The 19010-nt window shown below is 40.0% G+C and overlaps 1 protein-coding gene across 1 annotated transcript in view; it reads right to left on the reverse strand.

The window, feature by feature from the left end:
• The window catches only part of pappaa (pregnancy-associated plasma protein A, pappalysin 1a), a 120640-nt gene that overhangs the window by 30776 nt on the left and 70854 nt on the right, over positions 1-19010 (reverse strand). The window contains exons 12-17 of the mRNA XM_088071170.1: positions 18224-18359; positions 17660-17873; positions 13390-13564; positions 2965-3148; positions 1461-1662; positions 1117-1321 (exon numbers count right to left, since the gene is read on the reverse strand). Coding sequence (XP_087927296.1) covers positions 1117-1321; positions 1461-1662; positions 2965-3148; positions 13390-13564; positions 17660-17873; positions 18224-18359 — 1116 coding nt within the window. The remainder of the gene's footprint in view (positions 1-1116; positions 1322-1460; positions 1663-2964; positions 3149-13389; positions 13565-17659; positions 17874-18223; positions 18360-19010) is intronic.

A 19010-nucleotide genomic window follows, 5' to 3' on the forward strand; every position in this document is an offset into this window, starting at 1 on the left:
TTATTTGACCTACATATACAGTAGTTGATATTTTTAAAAAAGTGTGTTTCAAAATCAAAAATACATATTTTTTCTCTTACACGCAGAACTATTTATTAGTACTGATTGTTTTGGTGTCGGTTGTTATCAGCCATAGAGATGTCTGCCTTTTCTCAGATATAATGGAACTAGATGGCATTCATGTTGTGGTGCTCATGGTGCCAAAAGATTAAAAAAAAATTTAAAAACTCAAAAGCAATGGCTTTTTTTCTAGAAATCATGACCTGGTTACTCAAGATAATCCACAGACCTTGTTGTGAGCAGTTTCATGTAAGAACAATTTTCTTTCTACCAAACTGCACCCGCCAACCGAATCACCACATAGGAGGAAGCATACATCTACTCATGGACAAGACACTCATATTTGTGTCAGCATGAGATGTAAACATTAAAGTTGTCCTTCTCGACTGAACTGTAATGTTAGGTAGTTCAGTGGTGCTAGGTGAGTTAGCTGTAGATGTACACTTCCTCCTGCATGGTGAGGTGGTTGGCGGTTGCAGGTCGGTAGAAAGAAAAGTTCCTACGTGAAACTGCTCACAACAAGGTCTGGGGATTATCTTGAGTATCTATCTTGATTCATAATTCTGGAAAGATGTCAAACTGATTTTTTAGGCTTTGAGCACTACAAGTCAAGTGCTGTCTAATTCTATTACATTCAAGAGAAGGGAGACATCTCCATGGCGGGTCCAACACTAGGAAACTTGCACTTATACAATCTAGATTGATAAATAGCACTACAGATGAGAGGAAACACGCATTTTTGATTTTGTGTCAAAAAAACTGTCCCTTTAAACAAACATGACTTATATTGCCTTGTGGGGGGGCTTGGCATTCAAAATCCAACAAATGTAAATGCTTCTAATGAAACAGACAGTATAGTTTTTAATATACTATTCACTACATCTATGCCAGGCCTCAAAGTGATAATCAGTGAGAATGCAAAGACAGGAGAAAAAGAGAGAATGTCTACTTTTTATACACATGACAAAAAGAAGACAAACATATAGGTAAAGCAAGAAAAGAAAGAGAGGAAAGAGATGGACAGACCTGCTTGCATGGAGCGTGCAGCAGCCTCACCGTATGGGCAGAGCCTCCTGTGGCGGCGATAGCTGTATTACCGGCAGGATCAGAGCAGTTGAGTTTGCAGACGCTGTCAAAGCGGAAGCCATCAGTGCAGTGATAGGAGCCGTGGAAGATGGGAGGTGGGGGATCACAAGTCACTGGCTCGCATGCTCCTTCTAGCCAGCTTCCATCCTCTGTGCACTGGCGCTTAAATGCACGCCTAAGGGGAAAGAAGACAATTAACAGGTAGCCTTGTGGGCGTCGTATAAATTTAGTATAAATTCTTTTTTTCAATTGGAAATATTTTCTGATAAAGAATCTAATTAATAAACAATAACCATTTCTATGTCTCTCTTTACCTCTTAGGTTTGTTAGTGACATGATAGCCTGGCTTGCACTTGTACTTGCAGAGGGTGCCCACTTTGAGGCCTGTCTCATTGCAACGCTTGGTCTGCAGCACAGCATTAGGCACAGGAGGAGGAGCTGGGCAGCGAAGCTCACAAAGAGCCTCTGGGAAAGACCACAGACCATCTTCCAGGCAGGTAAGAGTGTTGTTTGTACCTGAGGAGAGAAGAGAGAAAGGGGTAGATGAAAAACAAAAAAAACAGCATTGAACAGTGATTTCATTGAAAATATATGAAGAAAGAAAGAGAAAGAAACTAATGAAATATGGACAATTAAATGACTGAAATTAATATGGACAAAATAATTTAAAAATGTTGTAATTCTGACTTTTATATATTTGTTATTCATGTTATCATGAAATATAAAATCTATGATATCGCCTGTGGTAATAATGTTTAAAAAAGTTGAAAAATAATGCAACTTATTCCCTGAAAAATATAGAATTAATCAGGTTCCTAATGTAAATTAAATTTGTTTATACCATGGTCAGGGTGAATCTTTGATTCTGATTGGTTGCAGGGTGCATTAAGTTCTGATAATGGAAACTTTTACTCTGGCACTCCTGTGCAAGAGTTTACACTAGCCCTCACAATAAAGTTGACAAGATTAGCCTGCCTGTTCCTCAGCATAAACTGGTGTGAAGATGATTCATCCAGAAATTAACTGCCATCTTCCTAAAGCCCCCCTCACTACCTTCTTGTTAGCACCCTTAGTGGCCTGAAAACATAGTCACTAGATGAAAACACTTCAGTTGATAGCAGCTTTCTTCTAAATAGTACCACTTGTAATAGTTGCTGGAAATTGTTTAAGCTGCAAATGTACTTTTGCTGCAAGGGAAATTATACTTTACTCAGTATTGTCCAACCTGTAAGATCCTTCATCTATGGATCACACTTAGCTGCACACAATAGTGTAGTTGTTAAATATACTGCCAGATTATGTTGTGTGTCCACCATATGCTGTGTTAGTATTAGACTTTGAATCTTGCTAGCATAATGTTAGCTTTTTTGGCTAATAGCTGAGCCAAAGGGTTCTTTGAGCTGAGCGGACTCAAAATATTTCCTTTTGCCAAGTTGTATCTAAGATTTGTCCTATTTACTGGTGTAATGAACAATATCTCCATTGCATAAAAAACAGATGGTAATGATTGTTTCAGGTATTGTTCAAAACCTTAGATGTGACTAAGGACACTGAGTCATGGCTAAAAAAAAAAAAAAAACTTCAGATGTTTGCAAAATGCATGAAACATATATGAAAAGTCTTATTCCTTTTCTTTTTGGGCAATTGACCATGGAATAAGCAGGACAATACCCTTCAAGGTGTCCATAATCAGGAACTAATCAAAAATTGCAAAAATTACATAATTCATCTCTCACCCCTTGACAATAAAAATAAACCTAAAGATAATAGCACGAAAAAGGGCATTTCTGCATGTATGTGCTCCACTATGCATCTTACCTACGAGCTGGGCAGGTTCTCGACATTGAAAGGTAATCTTCTTGCCATAGGTGGTGCCCTCAGGAAACTTGAAATGGGCAGGATGAACATGGTATTTGTCTGGCAGACCACAGTCAACAGGCTCACAAGACACCTGTTTGTTCCACTTTCCATTTGCGCAGGTTATAGTCACTGAAGAGTCTGACTGCAAAATAAGAGAAGATATTAATTGAGTGTCAGATAGAGACAGATTGCAGGACTTTGAGACAAGCATTCATTCGCACATTGATGTGACAGCTTAATGTCCCACACTTATCAATCAGTGTGTAATCAACGTGTAACCTAACAAAGCTTGATCAGTCCGAGTGTGCTGTAGCCTCACAGGCTACCCTGCAGCTCACATAACTGCTGATGGCGTTTGTAAGGTCAAGTCATGCTACTCAGACAGATGATATCCAACAACTGCACAATCAGACCTAACACAAAACAGATTGACTTTGATGGAAGTGTGACAACACACAGAGGAAATCGTACACAACTGGAATACCAACCTCTTTGGGATTAAAAACAAAGAAAATCCACCAACATAGCTGAGTAAAACACATCAGCTTTGTAAGCAAATTGGTGCCGTGATTGCAGTTTCTTCTTAAGTTAGCTAATGTCACCGTGTATGCCCCATGGCTTAGTGATTGACAGTAGTTGACTATGCAGTAGCCTGTCAACAGATTTTTTTTCCCCCCTGTGTTTCTTTCTGTGCAAGCTTCTCAAAATCGAGGCAGACTGCCTCACATTTTCTAGCATACAAAGTGTATCCTGTGTGACTGGTCCCTTACATGTTGTTGGAATGTGGGAGGAAACTGGAGAACCCAAAGGAAATCCACATATGGAGAGAACATGAAAAAGCTGCAAGAAAGGGACTGAGGCCAGGAGTCAAACCCAACGGTGGTAACACCACTCTACTATGACAAACAAAGACTAGCTCAAGTTTATAGCACGATATAAGACCTAGTTTAACAGATCAACATCCCTTCCATTCCCATTATGGACCTATCCAGAATACTGCTGAAGTAGCTATGACCTAGCAAGGTCTGACTGAGGCTTGCAAAGGCTAGTTTTCTTGCTTTCATTTGTATGTTTGTGTGTGTGCATGTGTGCGTGTGTATGTACACCCTGTCACATACCCGTGTGTAACCATCCCCGATGGAGAGTAATGAGAAGATAGTAAAGATACAGACTGTTCTAACAAATTTTTACCAATGGAAAATGAAAGCACCTAAATTTGGGCATATCCACTGTTTTTGAAAAGGCTGCAATCACATGACCAATGCACTGACAGGCATAAACAAGCAATCAATCCCAAGTAACCTTTTAAGGAGGCAGGTTGGGGTGATGAATGGACAACAATCCAGACATTCCCCTGCGGACGCGTGTTTGTAACTGTGTGAACTTTGAGTGAACTTTGAGTCATTTTAAGGTACATCCTCACCATGTTTCTTCTGCTTAACCTAACCACAGTAACTCTACCTGCCTAATCACAAAGACACCCAATCATGTTTCTTTTCTTTAACATAATTATAGTAACTTTTGTTAACTAAATCTAACCACCATAACTGTACATATTACACAACTGTACATTTGGGATGTAAAACGGAAATGGTAAATGGACTGCACTTGTATGGCGTATTCGGGGTCTTCTAACAACTCCAAGTGCTTTGACACAACATGTCACATTCACCCATTTGGCCACACAATCACACACTGGTACCACATGCTACTCAGTAACCAGTCACTCATACTGGGGTTCAGTATCTTGCCCAAGGATACTTTGACATGTTGACAGGAGGAGCTGGGGATTAAACTGCCAATCTTTCGATAAGTCAACAACCTGTTCTACCTCTGAGCAGCACACATATATAATGTCATTGGTGGGGCACTTATTTGTATGATATCATACAAACTGTTATGCATGCATAGAATATCATAATAACGACTCTATGAGAGCCTTAAAAGAGAATATAGCATTGATGATCCAGCATTGCTTGTGTACATGTACTGTATGTGTTCCTGAGAGCAGAAGTGGCAACGAGAATGTTTCCAAAACATTACATTTCAAAAAGGCAATTTCTTGTTCCGGACTTTTTTAACCAGAAACATTTCCTGAAGTTAGGTCTATTTCCTATTAGAAATAGCTCTGATTCCTGTAAATTATTTGGCTTGATGCATTATATTTGCAGAGATGAGACCAAAATGGGGAGCCTCTGCATCATCCAAGCCTCAAATGTTTTCATCCTCTTCCATTAAATAGCACCATGTAACGCAACAGGAATGCTTAAATTGAGAGTGGTGCCAAGAAATCTCACAACAAAGCTGTGAGAGCTCAATCATTTTGACTTTTCCTCCTCAGAACAAAAATGGGAAACCTGTGTTGTTGCCATGAATTACACTCTACCCCTGTTTTGGTTGACCTTAATTACCCACATCTTTTTAAAGAGTGGCCAAACTTTAAGGCCACACAAGCTGGACTCAGTTAGCATTACATATCTATTGCTTCATAACCTCCTCTCTTTTCCCCTGTATTTCTATCTTTCATCTTGATCCCATTATATGATACTGCATAACAGTATCAGGTTCCCTCAAAATAAATAAGCCCCTTTCATATTTGGATATCCAACAAAGTAACATATGCATCGCATGTGAGTGCCGGCTGAAAAGTAACTGGGTGTAGAGTTGAATGAGTAAATCATGAAGGGAGGTTGTGAACAAAGTTTGCATGGAAGAAATGTGGAGGGATCCATTTAGTGTTAATGTGCTGACTGTAAATATGTGTGCAAATGGAATGTTAAGTAAGTTTGTGAAACGGTGTTTGCATGTGTCAAGTTGCAAGTTTGTCCAATTTAAAACGAGTGTGTGTAAAAATGTGGTCAAGTGTTTAAGCAGACAAACACAAACGTACACACAAAGAAACACATTTACATTTACGTACATCTGCCATGAGTTGTTTTTGCATTTAATCAAGCCTGCATCCCCAAGTGTGTAAGTGTATATAGGGTTGTATGCCTGTGCGTGTACTGTGTGTGTAAATGTGTGGGAATTTTCCTTCCTGTAAAAAATTTACAGCTGACTATTTCTCTTCCAGAAGTGATTTTAACAACCGTTGGCTACTTAATTCAATCCAGACAGACTAACAGACAAATGAACCGACAGACAGACAGCTTCTTCCTTAATCTTAGGGGTTTGCCTTCGCTTGGATGGCACACAAACACATCAACAAGTAGCTAAAGTATGGTAATAACACACAGATGTACATTGACAGGTAGAATTATTATAGTGTTGCTTAGTGGTGGAATTAAGTATTATTTATTATTGTCTATTCCTCATGGAAAGGCCCTTATGACACAATGTTGGAGTGAAAAAAGTCTTCTTTACCTAGAAGCAGTGAGGTTTTATTTGCCTGGAACATACACACTTTCTGGTTAAAAAACTCAACCATTGCACAAATGATTGTGGACAGGAATGTGTTCAGAACAGTAAAATGTGGCTGGGTGTTACTGGGAATCTAAGAGTACTCAGAAGCAGACATGCTTCTAAGTACATGAACTTCTGGGAGGGCTATGATGAATGATAACCACGTCATGCCCAGACAGAGTGGATTTTAAACCAACTTATGTTACAAACCACCATATGTGAGCTTTTGTTTTGAGTGGAAGAATTAGTAAAGTTAAGAAAATGTACAATTTTTTCCAGACATTTAAAGATTCTGAGCCCAAATCTTTTCCCACTGGGATACAAGTGAAGGTTACATACACTTTCTATTAGCAGACATGATGGGGTGCTCTATGGCAATGACCACTCCTCACTGCAGAACAGAAAACTGAAATTTGCATTCAAATACTCACCCAATCAGAAGGAGCCTTGCTCAGTCACCTGGTACCAGTAATACAATGGTCAAAATCTAACTTAGCATTCACAAAGTCAGCAACTTAAAGGTCCAGTGTGTAGAAGTTAAAGAGCATTTAATGGCAGAAATGGTATATATGTATATAATTGTATATATCTACGTATGGGGTGGGTTACACAGAGTTCTCCATGCTGTTCTACAATAGCCTAGCTGGACAAATTAAACACTGGCACATGATAGGGCCATTCAAATTTTCTTTTTGTTTTCTGTCGGCCATAGTAGTTCTCCTACACACTGGGCACACGGCAGAAGTGTCAGTTCTGCCACCTCACTGCGATATGCCACTAAATCCTACACACTGGACCTTTAAGTAGCAACAGAGTGACAATGTTAAAAGGCTGTGCCTGTGCTTTAAAAATTAAGATTAAAATGTGCCACCTCATTTTCATAGGTTTTGGTTTAATCAAGGACAGGGCCAAAAGTTGTAAACATTTGGGGCTCAGCCCTAACCTAGGGGGGTCTGGGGAGATTTTTTCTCATTTAGCAGCAACATTGTTTATCAAGCCGTTTAAGACAAAAGGATGCTTAAATGTCTGTACATGATTTGGGAAAAACCATGTGGCAACCTCTCTGGCTAAAAATGAAGCCAAAACAGAAGGGCCCAAAACTGCTGTTCTTTGAATGGCCACTTCAGTCCTTCAGGGCTGACTCAGAGGTAAGTCAATATCTGGGCTCCTCTAATTGCAAATCAACAACGGCAAGTAAATGTGGTCTTCAATACTGTGATTTGAACATAAAGTCAACAGAAGAACACCTATTTTTTGTATTTGTTTATTTATTTAGGGAATAGCATAGATTTGGGGCTTTTAAGAAACTTTCAAGGCTGAAGCCCCAAAAGCTACCCCACTGCTCCGCCTCTGGCTTAAAAGCTTACAAGGCTGTAGCCCAGTGCAGGTATTCCCTGCTGTGGTACTATCAGGACTAAATAGGATTCAGCTGTGGGAAAAGGGGTGTGAAGTTAAGTTATTTAAGTTGTTTTTTATTGATTGCCATGATTATATTTGTCCTCTGCATTCGGCCCATCCTTATTAGCAGCAGTGCAGCCACTCTCAATCAGCTCTCTCAGGGGCCTTGATGAAGGTCAAAGGCACCGATATGTCTTAAACAGTACCCATGTATAATCTTTGGAGTGGTAGAAAATTGGAGCACCCACAGAAAAGCCAGGCATGAGAACATCATGACATATGCATTTGGGTTCCCATAAAGCATGCACATAAAAGTCTAGCTGAGCTGGCTGACTGCCCACTCAAATGAATATGACCAAAATAATGTGTTGATAGGGCTCTTAATAGCCCTTAAATCAACAAGTCCTCCAGCCCATATGACCACATAAGTCGATTGTTCCTACCTACCCTCCAATATGACCCAAAGGAGTGTTTCCTAAAAAAGCTCCCTTACTGGTGTCCCCCTACCTAAGCATCAGAAAAGGTTGGATATAACCATCCATGGTGAAGGTTTTAAACACATGGGTAACCAAAACTACTTCATCGGGTTTAGAAAAAAGATCAAGGTTTAAACTAAAAAGAGATACATTTATCACAACATACTGCAAAATTAAGATAGTCAGCTTTTGACTTTTGGTTTCACATGGGACACAAGCAGCAGTCTCTTGGGCAAAAGTCCTATGCTTCTTTACCCATCCACCACCGTGCACCCATGCACCACAGATTTTGTTGCAATTCAGTCCTATAAAACCTGAGCAAATAGGCTTGATTTCTTTCTAAAACATGGAAAGAAGGCATTGAGGAACAAAAGAAGTTAGGAAAAGTACAAATAAATTACCTGAAAATAAAACAAAAATCAAGAAAGAAAGAAAAGAAATGGCCTGAAAGCAAGTGCTATAAAATTACAATAATTATGTAACATAATCATAATTATGGTAATTATCTATAAATATCCCTTTTCCTTAGCTTGTTTTCTTTTTTCTTTTTACCCTAGTTTTTTAAAAATTGTCATCGTCACAAATCATAATTTGTTCAACATTTCTTTGCGTATTGAATCGGGGTTCAAAGGTTTTTAATACTTGTAAAAGGCGTCTGAAAGCAGCACAAGAAAGGTGATGTCGCTCAGAGTTTCAAAGGTTTTAAGTATTTTCCTTGACTATGTCGTTTGCTTCTGTCAGAGTTACCATAGCTACTAGAGGTTGCAGTCTAACAATAAACATCAGCTGCTTGTATGAACTATGTGGTCGTATTTTGGAAGAGGTCCTCAAATTTTTATTGAATATGATTGAGTTTTATGTTTAACCATGTTTTCTCAATTTTCACCATTGATTTGATAACATCTGAAGACTGTTTTTTGGTCATTACAACAAAGGGGATGGATGATCATATAGTGGTCAGGTAATGGTGGTTTGATAAGCTTGTTCTATGCCAGACAGCTGTAAAGCCTTTAGAGCCTGTTCAAGGAAAAGCCTATGCAAAATAAAACCGTCTTGCTCAGTGCCAGCACTCAGTGTTCCCTAACTATTTCAAAGAGAGTGAAAGATAGGGAAAACAGACAGCAACTAAAAAAGTTCTCTCAGTAGAGAGCAGATCTCCACCGGGTGTGTCTAAGGGGAACAGGGAGTGCAGGATTGGCTGTGTGTCCAGCATGTATGTGTAACAGTAGTGGAACAATAAAGATCTCACAATTGTCCCTCCTGGCACCCTTACAGTCAAGATGGAGACAAAGATAACAAGAATGAAGATATTTATCCTGTATCATGCCAAACTTTAGTGGATCATAACTTTTAAGATGTGGAATTAATCTGCATTTGCTCCAGTTCAAAATGAGACCATTTTCCATGAAATCAGTTTTTGACAGTGGTGGAAGAGGTACTCAGATCCTTTGCTTAAGTAAAAGTACTAATATCACCCTGTGAAAATACTCAGTTACAAGTAAAAGTCCTGCATTGAAAATGGCAGAATGGCACAAGTAAAAGTATGATCAGAAAAATGTATTTAAAGTATTAAAAGTAAAAGTACCTAATGCAGAAAAATATTTAATAAACACACACACACACACGCACGCACGCACGCACGCACGCACGCACGCACGCACGCACGCACACACACACACACACACACACACACACACACACACACACACTTAAAACTCAAAATCATTTAAAAAACAGACAAAAGACTATTTAATTTAATTACTTCCCTGTGAATAAAGTGATTAATCAACTAATTATATAACTAACTGTATTGATGCAAAAAAAATGTATGCATTTAGTAACTAAAGCTGTCAGATAAAAGCAGAGAAATGAAAACTAAAGTATTCCATTTAAATGTAGTGGAGTAAAAGTACAAATTAGCATGAAAAGAAAATACTCAAGTAAAGTATAGGTACATTTTTTATCCACATCAAAGACCTACATGTGACCTGCAACATATTAGGTAGGGCTTGTTTTTAGCCTAGCCAATTGCCAAAAATGCATTTTTCTATATCAGCATTATTGATCACTTTTGGCCTACCAGCCAATTAAGAGGAGCGAGGAGTCAGCTGTCAATGATGGTCCAAAACAGATAATAAAATAGTTTTTTGAATCACTGCAACCATCAGTGAGCAGCCCTTGGGTTTACAGTCATAATATGCACACAGAATATTAGGCTTATAGGTCCAGTAGTATGTGAGATTAGCTGCAAACACACAGATACAAACATGCACACAGACACACAGACACACGACTGAACTTATGATCCCTTCCAGACTTACGCTTAGCGAAAATAATAATAAATCACACATATACAAATCAAGCAAGTAAGGGGAAACAGATTTGTTTTAAAGATAACATTATCTAAGACGGTGATGCTCCCAGAACCACTGTGACTTCACTGAAACAAGGATGTAATTGGCTTATGAAAAGAGACAAGGTGTGCGTCACGCTGTATTGTCAACCTCAGTGTGGAGGTGTGTGTGTCCTTTTAAGAACTTTTGAGGCAGAACAAAAATGGGAAGAAATAAAGCAATAGATGTAAACTGAGGGGCTAAAGAAAAGACAATCAGAGGTTATGCTGTTTTTGTATTTCTTTTGTTGCATTTTTGTTGTTTTTACGTTGGATTTCAGTTATCAACTCATGTGACTGAAAGATGGGAGCAGATGAACCCTGATAATCTGGACAGATTGATTTAAATAATTTAGATATCAATTAAATGTACTCAGTGCATTTCTTACTCTATTATTTCTCATTCTGCCATGCAGTCGTACAGTTTTTGAGAGTCCCAGCCCAGCTAACGCAGTCAAAGAAAAAGAACATGTTCCATGCTGGATTCTACAGCTCGCAACAAAACCTGCTTCAAAATGTTTCATTGTATTCTCAAAACAAAGAAAAGCAGATGTTGAAAATTATGTTTGCAGTTATTTAAAAAAAGGGGTTATTTTAAAGTAAATGGCTCCCAGTGACACTGTTTCTGCATTCAAACTTAGTAAGGCTTTTCGAAACAGGCTTCTACTGCCCCTGGAGGGACGCGCAACTGGTGAAATCATTTTCCAGAGGATTGTTTGAGGATAAAAGACTGGACTTGAAATAGATCAACAAGCTTGTAATTTAAGACACTTCTGCTATGGCAGGCAGGGTGAGTAAGAAAGAAAAGAAAAAAAAAGATTCTGTTATGGTGACTATTACCATCATTCATTCTGAACTTCTAGTTGCAGCATTAACTTTTTTTTCTAGTGTCATGTCAGCTGAGCATGATGATTTACTTGTCCCTCCTGAAATTACATGGCTGAGCTTTAAATGGTTTGAAGAACTAACGGAAAGAATTAGAGAGCATAATTTATTAAAACTGAACGCAAAATGCTAATTTGATATTAAATCAACAAAACTGACTAATGTCTTTTAATGGAATAAATACATGCAAAAAGTTATTCATAAATAAGGTCCTCTAAATACCTTTGAACTGTCAGTCATTATTTGTGGTAAACCTTGGAAGTCCAAAAACTGATATTTGGCACAGCCCTACTTTTGTTTTCTATTCTCCTCTGCTCCCCCTTCACCCCACTTTCTCTGTGCTTTCCTGCGTCTCCCTCTCTGAAAAGCATAATTTATCACTAAATGAATTGACATTGATGAATAGCCACAATAGTGCACTGTCAATCAAAATCTAATGCAATTAGAAGTTTGTGCAGACTCAATGGAGAACTATTCTGCTCGCGTTTGTACGTATGTATGTGGAAGTAATGTGCTTCGGTGCATGTACATGCACACATACTTGTGCTTATTTCTGTGTGCAGAAACAGTATGTGTGGATGCAGCCATGTAGTGGGAGATAGAGGGACAGCTGAATGACTTTGTGGTTTACGAAACCCTCCAATTATGACCAGTTGCAGATCCCAGCAACAGCCATGTGAAAGATGGGAGAAAGAGCACATTGTTTAGGTCAGAGTCCTGACTGAATACCGAAAAAAGTCATTATGTCCTCCTTGCTTTTAGTCAGTAAATCTCTTCTGTCACACACACAAACAGACCCACACATACAGTTCCAGACTGCAATACACATAAAAACAAAATTTACCTTGTTCTTTGAACCTCCCATCTCTCTAAGGGAGCATTAATAGATTGTCTTGCAGACTTCTTTACAGAGCCGTGGAGAAGGATAAAGCGTTTATATGGCCTTTACAGCAGCTTGGCCCCAATCCAGAACGTTTACAATGCGGTGTCAGCTACCCCGTTTGTTTGTTTACTTGTGGTGTGCACGCATCTGTGTATATACTGTATCTGTCCGCATCTGCGTCCTGTTTATGCAGGAGATCGTCTGCGCTCTACTGTATGTGTGTTGGTATCGACATGGAAGCATTTAATGTGTGCTGCTGTGAGAGAGTGGTAGCAAATCTCTGCCCTTTAACAGAGACTTCAATGTGTGCGAAATGAGCAGGGGATGGAGCAAGAGAGGGAGGGAGCAGACACTATGCGATGATGTCATCGTCCCGGTGGAGTAGCGATACAAAGTGACTGTTTGAGGTGATGGTGCAGCATGCTCAGCAAGAGACTAAACACTATTATGTCTGTGCTTGTATGGAATATGTGTGTGTGTGTGTGTGTGTGTCTGTGCTTGTATGGAATATGTGTGTGTGTGTGTGCGCGCGCGTGTGTGTGTTTGTATGTGTAGCAAGCCAGCGAGAGGAGGAGACTAGGGCATCTCCACTCCTCAGTGCAGCACTCATCTACCTGGATGTTCATGATGTCATCCTCCCTGGAGGCTTGCCGTGCCAAGCCTAGTTTTTGCAGGTGACAAAATAAATGCAGATAGAGAGTGGAGAGCAGGGAGGAAGCGTGTTTGCACGTCTCTCTTATGGCCATTTATGTACTTGAGTTTGCATCAATGCATGTTCATGTGTGCATTCACGTATGCATGTTTGCACACATGATCCCATAAGCTGCAGAAATGCTTTTGCACTTAAGTGTTTGCATGTGTACATTTATGCATTCATGTGCCTCTTCGTGCACTGGGCGTTTTGACTGCCCGTGTGTGTCTAAAAATGTGTGTAGCAGTGTGTTTACCTGGCTCTTGATGATGTCATCATCCTGGTGGACTTGCAGGACATAGCCAGAGTTGCAGTAGATGGTGCAGCGGTCTCCGTTGTAGAAGTGGCGGCCAGGGCTACTGCACTTGAGCTCTGCATTGCGGATTAAGGGTTCCTGGCAGTCAATGGCTTCGCACGAATAATGTACACAACTACAAGAGACCGTGTGTGTGTGTGTGTGTGTGTGTGTGTGTGGTGGTGGTGGGGGTGGGGGGGGGTAAAAGAAAGTGAGAGAGGGAGAGAGACAGAGAGAAAGAAACTTAAAACCACATTTAAAGTTACAACCAACATAAATTTAGTGTATAAAATAACACTGCAGACACTCAAACGTGGGAGCAGTCACACATTTGCTCACAAACAGAAAAGCCACACATTGAACCGGCCACATCCATTCATCAATGACTGCTTAACATATCAAATCAATAAAACACATGGAGAAAAGATTGCTATTTTTGCTATGCGCATGAAAGGGGCATCTGTGTGCGTGCGCACATGGCAGAGCGTAGTTTGTGAATTAAGAGCGGCAGTATATATTATGTGTGGGCTACAATGGCACAGTTTGGCCACAGCTCTGTGTTGGTAGCCTGATGGAGAAGGCATTTAATACTCTTGGAAGGCTTGGGTGCCCAAGGCACCTTTTTACAACAGTCCACATTCTATAGGGTTTCCTTCTGAAGCTGACGGAGAATGAGGGAGAGAGCGAAAGAGGGGACGGTATGGGGGCGCAGGGAGAGGATGAAAGAAAATACAGGTCTGGAGAAACATTGTTAAACTCCCTCCTGCAAGAATGGAATCTCTATTTTGCTTTTTTTCATGCATTTGTTTTCCTGAAGACAAAATCATCCCCTTTTCTATGCTTTTTCTCTCTATTAGTGATGCAAACGGTTTATTCACCGAGATTATTCCTTATTCCTTCAATTTTTCTACCTCCCACTACAAAAAAACAACAAAAGCAAATGTGAAACCAAATGAACTCTTCGCAAAATGTTGAGCTGAGCAGGTGAAGACTGTTTATAAAGCACGAGAGGAGCAGTTCCTAACGTATAGGCTTTTTAAGGACAAACTGGAAGCCTCCTCTGTGGCCACTTTGGCTCGGAACAAAATCTCCTTGTGGTTTTCTACTAGTCACTCTGGAATTTCTGACATCAATTACAATTAACTACCTGTAAACCTATCCTCCTCCCCCTGTGAATGAGAAGTACAGTATACAGATGTAAACTTGGTGATAAGAAAGGGAAAAAATGGTGCAAAAACTGAGAGAAAAGGGAAAACATATATGCAGACAAGCAAGGAACATAAAACTGAGTCATGTTAATAGCTCCTGTTGTTAACAACTCAGGGAAAAAGGGATGTGGTGTTTCGTGGAGGCATAAGTATTACGGGAAATGTGCTGCTCCAGCCCAGGAGAATGAGAGAGTGAAAGCGGGAGGCACAGAAAGGGGAGAAATAAGGAGAAGGAGATGGCAAACAGTTGCAGGGGAAAGGGAGATGACGTGAAAGTAAAGGATGAGAAGACAGCATGGGATAACACGATGGAGGGGAGGAGGAGGGAAGAGATGGAAAAGCAGGGAGAGGGAATGAAGAGCAAGAGAAGACAGAATTCGCTTATATGGAGAAGAAATTTGGAAAGTGGGGTAAAGACGACAGAAGGCAGATGATAAACCGAAGTCGATTGAAGAGAAGAAACAGATCAATGACATAAAAAGACAAAGAGTCAGCCAGGATTTTCTTCAGATGTTGTAAGGACAGACCGGTAAATAATAACTCAACAAAGTCCTATCTGGTTGACTTGCAATCATAAAAAACATTTGTTTTCATGAGCCTCTGGAAATTAGATAAAGTGAAGACAATATGAAAGAAACCAAAGTCAGCGAGAACTCCAGGAGAAAGCAACTAGTCTGTGTGTGCAGTAACAAACAATTTCCTGGCTGGTGCAGATACACAGCAGTTTTAATCTATTTAGGTGCTCTTGGATGTCTCACTGGCACACAACAAAAGCCACAAACAGCTCTATCTCTCTGCACAGACCCCCCGACCATCCATTCTTTGTGTATTGTGGTGTTTATTTGGCATTTCTTGTTGAAAGGGCTGTGGGAGCATCATCAGCATGAAGTGTCTCATGCATGACAGTGGTGTGGAAATTGGCAAATTAGTGACTCCTTGTGCGTGTGTGGTCTGGTTTAAGTGTGTTTGTGAGGAGTGACTTGACATCATGTGGTTAGTAGTTCAAACTGAAGGTAGTGGAGACTCAAAAAAACGGTGCATTTGCAGCTAAATAGGTGTTAATTGATGCTTTGTGGTCTTTCAAACAGAAATGTATTCAATAACTGCTAAGGGCTTTGTAGATCCAGCTTTATTTATTGGTTCAGACGCCGGGTTTGCAGCTGTTACGAATCATTTTTTCACACTGAAAAATGTCCAAATATGTACCCTTGATGCCTGATTGAAAGGTCATTTATTTAATTCCCTTGTAAGAGTTTAAAAAATGGCGACTGACAATACAAAAACGATTACAGGAGAAACATGTCCGCGTTGGCAGGACATTTCAAAGAAAAAGACTATTTGTATGCAGTGTGCACTTCAGCCGAACTCAATACAAAACAAACCGGGGTGGTAAACAAGATTTAGTGCTGGAGGCAGCGCGGCGGCTCTATTGTTGGAAATTTCCGCAGCTCAGCAACAGGTCTAAATTAATTGCAAATTTCCAGTGATATTATAAGTGTTACCGAGAACTTTTTTACTGTTATAGCTGTAGCTTTGGGCAGACTTGTAACATTAAACAGCTTGTTGGCATCATTAATTAACATATGCCTCTCCCTCTCTCTGGCTCAAATACACACACAAACACATCTCTTAGCATCTTATGCCTCCTTTGCTTTTGTCTGAATGGTATTCTTGATTTGTGAGTTGTTTGTATGTATAGTCAACTGTGCCCTTTTTGCCTGGTAGTAAAGAAGACACTGTCACCTGCAAACTGCTTGATATGTCTCTGGTACACAGTCTTCACTCCAAACATTTCACACTGCACCTATTGCATATCTGTCCACTCTGGAAGACTGAGTGATCCCTCCTCCGTGGCTCTGTGGGGTTTTCTTAATCCATGTTAGCTGTTGCTTGATTATAAAGCCCTCCGAGACAAATATGCAATCTTGGGCTATTTGAATAACCTCAACCCCTTGAAACCTGAGCAAATTGGCCTGATTTATTTAAAAAATACAAGGCATTGAGCAACTTTTTCCTTGAATTTCCTAAAAGTGAGCACACAAAAAAGTTTAAAAAAAAAAAAGAAAAAGAAATGACCTGAAAAAGCTAAATGAATTATTACATGAATCTATTATTAGAACAATTAGTTTTCTGGCCATTTTCTTTCCTTTTTTCTAAAGATTAATTTTCAAGTGATTTACTTCTCCTCTCCTCTTGATCAGGTTATTTTTCTTGTCACCTTTTACTACGTTTTTTTTTTTTTTTTTTCCCCAAAGAATCAGGACGTTTCTTGCCAAGTTGCTGATGAGATTTTAAATGTTTGTGACAGGCATCTAAATGCAGCACAAGCAAACTTATATCGATCAAAGGGTTAACTTTATAGTGAAAAACACCCTATTTTCCTGTTACATGGGTTATGTTAAAGTAGTGCAAAGTAGTTTGCCTAGGTTAAATTGTTACTCCAGCATTAGAAAGAAGGGCCCTGACACATCAAGCCAACAGCCGTCTGTTGAGCAGTGTCAGGGTATCGGGGCGTCTGTCACCCTAATTTTGTCTGTTTGTCCCTGGTATGGGGAGTTTTTTCCTCTCATGCAAGCACAAAATGTATGCACTAGTTGGCCATTGGCTATAGTCTTTGAGGTGTGATCAGGTGCAAGTTTTTGATGAAACATGTGCAACAAAAGGCAACTCAACAGTCGGCCATCATCGCCACTGGATCTTTGATGTTGTTTTAGTGTGTTAGGGCCTCAGTAGAACTGTTCCTACCATCCTGATGCATCATCTTCACATGAGAAGAGTCCAAATAAACTATGGTGATTTTCAAGTACATTACATGTATACCTATAGGGAAAGTTTGAAGAATACAATTCCAAATCAAGTTTCCTGTACTGATAAGGCAAAAGATTGTGCAAGTTGTGCATGCTTGTACAGACATGTGAGAAGAATCCTGTGAAATAATATGCATGTCTTTGGTTGTGATGTGTGTGTAACATACAAGTATGCAGATCTTATGTTCAACAGTGTTCCATTTTTCTCTGCCTCACCTCTGGCCTGTGGGGTTGTAGATCTCGTTACTCTGGCAACCACTTATCGTGATGGGGTCGAAGGACTGAAAGGAGCGCAGGCCCACTCCAGAGACAGCCACGAGACGAGAGGCAAACATGACTAGGATAGCCTTGGTGTGGTAGAAGGCCACCGACAGGTCATGGCTCACTGGGATCACCAAAGGGTTGGTGCGGCAGCTGAGACGCCACTCACCTATGCAGAGAATATTGGAGAACAGACAAAGTGAAAACAGAAAAGTGTTGAGTATGAGGTAGCAGGGGACAGAAAAAGGGAGATCAGAAGTAATCAGAGTGGCAAATTCCACTTAAAGTGAGTTAGGAGAGAAGAGAAGGCTAGAAGAGGGAGCTAAATAGCATGCTGGTGTTGAAAGAGTGATACAGTGTTGTAATGAATACATTTGCATAAGCTGAAAAGACGGATGAGAATGACATGCGCTTAACGGGGCTTTGGTAAAATATTGGCTAAACTACAGTATAACAAGCTCTAGTTAGTTACAGTAACTCAGCTTGCCACTCAGTCACATGTAGCAATGTGACACTTACCAAGACTGTGGATGCCTTCTTTGGTGTCCACCAGCTGAACAGTGATGTTACATTGAGTCTGGTCAAGGTATCCAGTCCCATCCGCAGCCAAATGTATGATCACTGCTGCTGCCACCATGGGATGAGAAAAGTGGGCCTGAATGAAGGAAAACATAGAGTTTAACCCTTTGAAACCTGAGCAAATTGACGTAGTTTCACTAAAAAAACTGGGAAGAGTGTTGCACACCTTACTGATGCTATAGTGTTATAACCAAGCAGCAACTTCCAGGGCTGAAAAATGAACAGTGCAGTAGTGCCAAAAATCTGCAGTTCCTCAAATGGCCACTTGAAGCTGGCTCCAATAATGAGTCAGTCCCCATTGACCTCCCCATTAAAATGCCTAACCTAACAACAGGAATAGACATGTTTACAGATTGGTAGGGGGATGAATTTTTTCCAGCCCGTTATCATTCCAAACCCAGAAAGTAGCACCACTTTGTCAATGCTTTTGGAGTAACAGCACAACATCAAAAGACACCTTTTGTGTGGCATTATATGGTGCATGTCAACATCGAGGTCAAGGTCAAGGTCAAATTTATTTATATAGCACATTTAAAAAGAATCCAACCAACGTTGACCGAAGTGCTGCACAAAAGTACTGGACAAAATGAATAGCAATGACTTAAAATTCTCTAGAATCTGGGCTGATCTAATATGAAATGGTAAATTGTTCCACAGTTTTGGAGCTGCCACCGCAAAAGCTCGGGTGAGATTTTAGAACAATGCTAAGCAGCTCATTTGATGACCT

Source organism: Plectropomus leopardus, chromosome 20 (genome assembly GCF_026936395.1).
Source record: "Plectropomus leopardus strain MGB_pleo_1.0 chromosome 20, ASM2693639v1, whole genome shotgun sequence".
NCBI lineage: Eukaryota > Metazoa > Chordata > Actinopteri > Perciformes > Serranidae > Plectropomus > Plectropomus leopardus.